The sequence below is a fragment of the Gavialis gangeticus genome, unplaced genomic scaffold (assembly GCF_001723915.1).
Source record: "Gavialis gangeticus isolate Ggan-Ray unplaced genomic scaffold, GavGan_comp1, whole genome shotgun sequence".
Lineage (NCBI taxonomy): Eukaryota > Metazoa > Chordata > Crocodylia > Gavialidae > Gavialis > Gavialis gangeticus.
The window spans coordinates 155,167,643-155,176,446 of NW_017729024.1; the positions used below are offsets into that span (position 1 = coordinate 155,167,643).

Sequence of the window (8,804 nt, forward strand, 5' to 3'; positions counted from 1 at the left end):
AGACAAAACAAGGAACAAACTCTGTAAATCACTTTATCTTCTTGCATGGAGGAAGAGAGAACCTTTCTCCATTTCCCTCATGGTTTTACCTGGACTCCTAAAATAGTTTGATATTCATGAGCCTTTATGGTTGATTCCTACAGGTTTTTAAACTTCCAGTCCTGGGTGGTAGCTTTTCTTTCTCTCTAGTTTGTAGGAGTTAGACTTCAACATTTCACCCAAATCTTTCATTGCCTGCCAGGGATGTGGAAGGAGCCTGAATCAATTGAGGAGACCTGTCCAACCTTTGCAGTTTTCCTCCAGCAAACCTCTAATAATTGTATGTTTAAAAAAAACTATAGCAAGATGACAAGCTAACAAGCAAACCAGTCTCTAGAAACAAGCCCAGAGCTGTCTGTGCCTTACTTTAGAAATAAATGTGTTGGCACCTTTTATTGTTGAAGTTTCAAGGTAACATTTTAATATTCTCATCATTGTACTAGTTGAAGCTTGTTTAAAAGAAAAAGAACAGCTGCCTCTTAGCTACCAGATTTTTTTTATATTGATTAGCCTGATGCCAGCATTGGACTAGGCTGCCTGGATCTTCTTCCCACCTGTGTCTGCCCTAGGTTCTATTTATAGGGCATAAAAACTATTATTGATGTTTGTTTAAATAGTATTTCTAAATTAATTATAAGTTTATTGATCACTTACTAACCTGGTTGGGATCTCATTTATCCAAGGTATTTAATGGTTCAAGGTCCTTTCCTTTTCAACCAGAAAAAACACCACCACAGCTCCATCTACTTAGAGCCAAATTCTATAAACACTACTGTCAAGTCCAATGACCACTGATGTCTCTCCATGGACTTTAATAAGCACAGCATCTGATAAAGGGTCTCTTATGTTACACAGTCCTAAACAGTATCTTTAATTTAGGATCAAGATTTGAAATGGCATAAAATGTATCCCAGGTTTAAGAAAGTCACTGGACAGTCTTCCTCATGGAAAACACTACCTGCTTCTGCAAGGTAAATTTAGACGAATCATTAACCTCTTCTTTATACAATATGCTAAATATCTAGTACCAAGAATTGTTAAAATCTCTTCTTTGCCTTGGCTCCTAAAGTCTTTTGTCTATTGAGCTTTTGCTCAACTAGTAAATGGCTTCAGAAAAGTGGGCAGACTAAGGTTTAATCTAACTGAAGCTGAATGAGCAAACCTCTTAAGGCATTTTTACTGAGAGAGAGTTTGAACCAGTCCAAGTTTGGTGAAAAATGTCACAATACTTTTTCCAAAAAAAAAAAGAGATTTCTGCAGTATGGTAATGGGGAATCTCAATCTATTCTTCCTGCATAAACATTCAGGGCTTTAATCTACTGCCAGGTAACTTTAAACAGAGCATTCTTTTAAATGAGGCAGGTATCTACGTTCAATGTTTTTATCAGTGACCGTTGGGGAGTATGTAACGGTTTCCTTGCTGTCCTAGTTATTCTGCACAGGTCATTCGTCCATGCTCCCTCTGAGCAGTAATGAACCTTCTAGTAGAATAGTTTTTCATGTAATCTGTGTTGGAGAGCATGTCCTTTCACAAGCTTAAGACTGGATAATTAGTAGCGTAGGGGTATCAGTATAATCAAACTGACTAAAACTTGAAAGAATATCTTTATAAATGGCACTTCAGATCTGTTTGCTAACATGACAACTTACAGTAGTTTCTACATTTACTACAGAAGTAGTGGAAAATGTTTTACTACAGCACTAAAAGCATGTAGGGTTCAAACTGTAGTAAGTTTTTTACAATTACTCCATTAAGACAAACTGTATGTTTGCTTACAGTGAAATCTGAATAACCTGAAGACAACTTTTGGAGGTCCAAAAAAGTAGTCTCAACCTGTGGCTGCCCTCAGTGCAGTTGTAGCTGGTTGCTCTGGCAGAGGTAAAGGTAGCTGGCCATGATGCCACTTGCAGCATTCCTTTGCATGACCTCAGTGACAGAAACTGCCATGCCTTAACCACACTAGTCCTATGGCTTGCTCGGATCAGCAAGGCATTTCACTTTTCTGACATTAGGACCTAAAATAATGTTTTTGTCATTTGAAGGATCTCCTTATGTTACCGATTGAAACTTTCTTCAAACCTGGCACTTCCAATCAGACATTTTATACATTTTAAAGCATTAAAATGCATTTCCTCTATAGTAGTACTGCACTGAACTTCTATCACACCATTAGAAGTAATCCCACTATATAACTTGACTGTCAGTTTTGGTGGAGACAAGGTTCTTTGGGTGAATCTGATATCTTTTATTAGACCAACTAAATAGCTGGAGAACAATTTTTTAAGCTAGCTTTTGGGTTCAAAAATCCTTCGTCAGGCTAAGGAAATCTCAGCAGTTGATGTGTGCACTTCCTGGATGGACAGCCTACACCTCTGTAATTTTGGTGGAGAAAACTTGTACCACTAGATGGCACAGTTGTCACACATGTACAGCCTGTTCTCCCTGTTTATAACTGGAGGCAACCTGGAGATCTGTTAGCCACTATAGGTTTTGCTTTTATAGGCCAAGATACCAGGAAAAAAGATCTAGCCAATTTAAAAGTCCTTAAACAATGCCAGAAGCAAACCATGCAGGCAGCAAAGAACTGTTATGTGTAACTCACGCACCTCCGCCAATGAACCTTAGTGCTCTGACGAAGAAGGAGTGTCTGAGAAGTGGCAGTCCACTCCAAAAAAACAACAGGTTGAAAGACAGGCCAGTGTTTTAAAATAAAAATTGAAATCTCACAAACAAATGTCAAATCACTAGAATTAATTTAATCTGGGCCTTAGTTTTTAGTGTTTAAAGTTTTCCTCCTCCCAGGAGATTTTCTATACACTCTAAAGGATTATCTTCCACTGGAAACGCATTCCAAATAGTCTACACACGTTTGAATATCTTTCTGGACACATACCATTTAATCCTTTTTAAGGGACAGATATCTGCACTTGACAGCTAGGAATCTACACGCTAATTTATTGTAGGCAGAAGCAAAGCTTTATTTCCCAGTTAACCCACCCAGCAGGCATTTGTATTAAGTTTAAACATGGCCATGACTCCTTCAGGTGGACAAGAATAGTATTACTGATAAATTCAACTTGCTCTCTGTGATCACGTACAAACTTTTAGAATGTATTTGCCAACCCAGGCAGAAGAAATCCATCCATCTCCAATTTTTTAAAAGTTGACTTTTTTTTTTTAAATATCCCTGTATTTTTGTATTGAAGGCTTAACAATGACATTGGTTCAAAGGTAAAGTTTTATTATTGACTATCAGTGTCTGCAATACGTGCACTTCACAAGCATGTGCCTTTGTTGGCCTGGGAGAACTTACTGTAATGTGAGCATGTATTACATGACTGATTAAAACCTGTGACCTGATTTTAAGCATGGACGTTGTATATTCCATTGAGAGATGTATAGTAGGTATGTTTCAGCCTATTTAATGAAAGCTTTAGACTGGGCACTGCTGTTAACACATACCCAGGAAGGCTACACTTTATCTTCTCTCACAAAATAATTCAGTATCAAAAGTAATTTATGTGCCAAAGCCTACTTCATGCATCATTTATTAATCACAAGTCTGATTAAAAAGAAATCTGCATGGGGTCACCAGTTCAGTCAGTTCTTATGCAGCTGAAATAACATTTGTTTACAGCATCATTTATAGGGCAACAGGGAAGTACTCATGATGATTAAAGGAGCGATGAAGGAAAACCTGTCTTGCCTCTAAGTGAATGACCAGTCAATGGCAAATGGCTGAAAGTTTTGAGGCTTTAAGTTTTCCACTCTGAAGTTCTCATTAAAGCAAGAAGCAAACTGGGACTAATCAAACTTGACAGAATGGGTTTGTACTTGTAACTACAGTAGAAAGGTGGGACTGTAAGGTTGTAAGAGCAAGCCAATGCATGATCATCACAGCTTCTGTTGGATGCTTTTCCTTCTGACTAAATGTAAATATAAATGGCAATTTCTACCCATCTGAAATATTGAGTATCTTTATAATAGTTATCACACAGAATAAACAAAGGAGTAGCCTTTTACATAGTTTTCACCTGTCCCCATAAAATTGTCTATGTATTACATATCCATATGCTACATACAGGCAACTATTCCAGTGTAAGCAGGAAATAAATTCTTTAGCTGGATAAGTCAAATAGCCTTTCACCTCCCTTTCCCCCAGGGACTGTTTACCAGCACAAATCACTTTATTGTTCAAAAATCTTGCCTGCCATCTTGCCTCTGATAGCAAATAGTCTCCAGTTCCTCAGAGAGAAAAAGCCCCACACTATTTAAAATTGTCCCTGCAAATTTATAATAAGTGTAAAACCCCTGAAGATGATCAAATGTCACATAAGAGTTTCTTTTCCTTATTTAGAATGCTAGGATAAAATTGTTAGACATCATAAAATGATGCTGCCAAACTTTTAAAAGGTTATTGGTATTTAATTACCTGAAGCAGTGAAATGTGGTGAAAACTATCAAATATCTGGGAGAGGGGGGAGGGGAGTATAATTATCACAATGCTCTTGCAATCTCTAACATGCCTTTTTCTCCAGACCTTTTCACTAATATGCTTTCAGGGTCCTTGCAGTCTCTCTTAAGGTATGGCATCCGGGGAAATGTTACATCTTACTTCCTAGCCTTTCTTTTTAAACCTCCTTGATAAGACTTTCTCACACACTATCTACAATGACTTCCTTTTGCCAGTAGCGTATAACGAAACACAAAGCACTTTATTAATCTGTTGCTGAAATGCACAGTAATTTGCCTGGCAGTATCTTGAGGAAACACAAAGTTTCTGTGTAATAGCTGAACTATTCCACAAGTTCAGAGCACATTGGCGCACATAGGTTTAGATTATTTTCTCTAATATGCATATCCTATATTGTTATTCAAATTTTACCTGCATTTGTGCTCTTCAATTTCTTTGAGTCCAATCTAGAGCTATTTAGTGTCATCTTAAATGTCCATTTATCGCTATTGCTGCCTGAATCATTATAAATATCTATCTCTGTACTGAGTTCTGGAGCACTCCGTTATTAACTTGTATTATCTTTTTTTTAAATGAAGATCAGACTTTGCTATGGCTATTTAACTTCTTTAAAATTAAAAAAACCCACCTTTTGTAAGGCCAAATAAATAGTCTTCTGGCTCAACTCTGTCTAGTTTGTGAAAAAACTTATTATGAAAATGTTTAAAGGGGTCTGATGCCTTCTTTCAGAAGCTCCATTACTTGTACTTTTAATAAATTAGAGTTTATTCAGCTAATGTCACTAGTAGGAAATAGTGTCATCAGAAAACTTCCTGGCCACAAAGCAGCCTCTGTGTATTCTTTGTGCAAAATGTCGCTATCACTTTTTTATTATTTTTGGTGTCACCCCTATCAGGACAGACTAAATACTATTTATTACGGAAATTTCCTTTTGTAGTATGGACTCCCTCATTTAATCACCAGGATATCTTTTGGTTCATGAAGTGCATAGGCAGGTTAATGAATTTCCAGCTTGTGTGTCCACTGGCTGTTTTTAAGGATAGATGGCATATATACTTCTCCCCCTCATTTTTTAACACTATATTTCTTTTCAGAGCTCTCAGGGCTAGTCTACTGGAAGAAACCACCTTTATACCATTAGAACTGTGTATACTCTAGCATTTGTACTAATATATCAGTAAATAAATAACTAATATCATGCAGTTTACATTGGTACAAATACTGTGTTTAGACCAGGCTAATAGCCTGGTCCTCCTTGCCAAAAAGGGTGTGTAGTTGTTACCTGAGGTTAAGTAACACTCAGGCAGAAGCACAGCAGTGAAGATGAAGCAGGGCAGCCTTATCCTGATATAAGAGGTGTAACCAGGCAGGGCAGTGTGTGATACTAACATGCCTTGTCTACACTCCTGCCTTGATACAGCTTATGCAAGTTCAAGCAAACAAAAATAACTCCTCCCCTGCCACCTAAAACAAAAACAAAACAGAGCTTTGTTGCAACACTTCCTAAGACCCTTGATATTTTGCCCCCTCAACTTTTGCAATGACTAGCACTCTATATAGTAGGCTTCCCACCTTGCTATTTTGAATAAATGAGCCTTTTGTCCCATCCAAAAAAACTTGTATCAATTGCTAATAACCCAGTTGCCTGTCTAGTTGGACATTCCCTTTTATTTTGGTTATTTCTTTTTTCTGTGAAAGGTTCTCTGGCTCCTAATGTAAACAGAAGTTGTTCAGATGTACTCAACTTCAGGCTTCCTAGTTCACTATTCTTCTAGTCCCCGCGTGCAACACAGGTAATATTTCTGAAAAACCTGCCTGCATCTTTGAATAGCGATCGCCCACTAAGTTAAGCTTTCGCTTACAGAACACATTTTTCCTACCGTTATCTCTTCCTGTAACAATCTTAATCTTTTGGAGAGTTGTTGTTAAAATATCATACTAAGCCAATTGAGTGCCATAAAACCAGTGCAGGAAGTCAGCTAACCATGACATTTCTAGTACTGATCACGTTATGCCTATGTGTACCATGAAACATGAAGCCAAAAGCAAGTGGCTCCAGGGACAGTCAAAATTGCAGGGATTCCAACAGTTGTACTTCAGCAAGTTTTATTTATGTTAGTAATGTAGCAAAACTGGCTTGACCCCTGCAATTACACTATTTATTATACTCTATGTCATTTACCCGACTAGTTCTTACTCTTAGTTTGCAATTATATTTCACCCTCATGAATTCCCCTGTTGTAATGCATCTTGATACAGGTCAATTCCAGGACAGATCCCTCCTGTAATAAACAGCATTACAATTATCTGTGCGCTAAATGCACTCCCTTTCTAGCTACTACCTCTTAGCTCCCAGGATCCTGTTTAGGGAGGGTGGCAAGTAAGCATAGCCAGTTGTTTGTTTAACGAATGTGAGCCAAAAGATGTAGTTTGCCAAGTTTTATTATGCTGCGGGTGGCAAGCACTGACTGAGCCCAGACCTGGTATTTTTGTCTTCCCCTGGAGTTAAGGTGGAGGAGAGGGAAAAAAAGTGTAGTTTGCTAATTAAAAAGTTGGGGTTTCCTCCTATTTAAATCAGAGGCAATAATCATAATAGCAGCTAGATTGAGCCCCAAGTGATCTGGATTAGGAAGTCACCAAGTGATTTATGATAAGGTTATCCAGTACCAGTATGCCGTCTCTACACCATTCAGAGCTGGAGTCTACCACCTTTAAGAGTAGTATGCTACTGAAATCAGGGGTCCTCACAGGCTGAAGTACGGCTCCAGGAAAGCAAAGGTAGTAGAATTTATCCCTAAGATGGTAAACTCTTCAGGACACGGAGCCTGTTTTTGTACTTTGACGTGAAGCACCCAGCACGCGCTCCATGTGGTATAAATAAAAAATAGCTTTCTCTTTTACGTAGTAGGAAACTCTGTGCCCCTGTGCAACACTACAAATAGTGTATAAATGTAGTAATTAATCCTGAAGTTCAGTCCTATACAAGTTAATTTTAAAAAGCAGATCTCAAGGTACCAGGATTTTGCTGGGAACATTTCAGTGAAGTACAGAAGATACCAGGTTTTCTGGTCATTGTGTCCTTCACAGCAAAATTTCTAAGTGCCCAGAGGCCAGTATAAGTCCCCTCCCCCCTTTTAAACTAGTTTTAAATCAATGCAGTTTTAGATCCCTGTGTATTTGTGCATGTTTCTGAGTTACTTTATAGCTTCTGAAAACCCACAAAGTAGGAGCGTTGTCTGATAGCCACTGAGGTGGGTAGGTTTTGCTTTTTGCCTCCGAGGGGGTGGTGGAGTGAACGGTGGAAGGAGGAAAAGATTTTTACAGGGTTACTCACCACCAAAGGAATGGAGCAGATGAGCACTACCAGAGAGGTTGCAATGAGCAAAATGACCATCTGGATCTCTGCTCCAGCCATGCGACGAAAACTCCTGTGCCTGCGAAAGTCGGACAAGCGGCTGGCTGTGTTGTCCGTCCCCAGGGAGGTGCGGCGCATGAACTGGCGGTGCATACGAATCAGGGCCACGCACACCAGGATGTTGCAGACCACAGTGACCATGATGAGAAAAGAGCTAAAGCCAGCGTACATGTAGGAGAAGGCAGCATGGGTGGCCACCTTGGTCCGCCAGTCTATGAAACACCAAGTGCAGGGGTACTGCAGGGTGGATTTGCCCAGCCCCATGCTGGGCAGGGCGCAGAACAGCACGTTGGAAACGTAGATGGCGAAGAGCGTGAGCCCTGCCAGCTTCTTATCCACATAGTGGTTGTAGAAATAGGCATGGTTGATGGCCAGGTACCTCTCGATGGACATGGCGCAGATGATGCTGAGGCCCGACAGGCTGAAGAAGAGGAGGATGAAGGAGCTGTACTCGCACAGGGCCGCCCCCCCGGGCCACCGGTTCTGCAGGTAGGTGGCGATGGTGACAGGGCTGACGAGGCAGGTGCCCAGCAGGTCGGTGATGGCCAGCCCGCACACCAGCGTGTAGAAGGTGGTCTCCTTCTGTTCCCTGCGGGACTTGCGCAGCACCACGATGGCGATGAGGTTGCCCACCACGCCGAAGATGAACATGACGGTGGGGATGGTGGGCGGCTTCCCGCCCTCGGGGCTGCCGCCCGTGCTGTTGTCCGAACAGTTGCCCGGCGCGACGGACATGGCGAGCAGCGGCGGGAAACCTGCGGCGAGCCCCGCGCTCCTCGCCCCGGCCACGGCCATGTGCCGCCGCTGCTGCTGCGTCCCGCTCCGCGCCCGCTTCAAGTTGTCAGGCGGCCGGGAGGAGGCGGCGAGGCCGCTCC

At 40.9% G+C, this 8,804-nt stretch overlaps 1 protein-coding gene across 1 annotated transcript in view; it reads right to left on the reverse strand.

Moving 5' to 3' along the window:
* The window catches only part of PTGER4 (prostaglandin E receptor 4), a 10,676-nt gene extending 1,911 nt beyond the window's left edge, over positions 1-8,765 (reverse strand). Inside the window, exon 1 of the mRNA XM_019517928.1 lies at positions 7,849-8,765. Within this exon, the coding sequence (XP_019373473.1) occupies positions 7,849-8,724 (876 nt within the window). The 5' untranslated portion in view covers positions 8,725-8,765. The remainder of the gene's footprint in view (positions 1-7,848) is intronic.
* Positions 8,766-8,804: the final 39 nt, after the last annotated feature.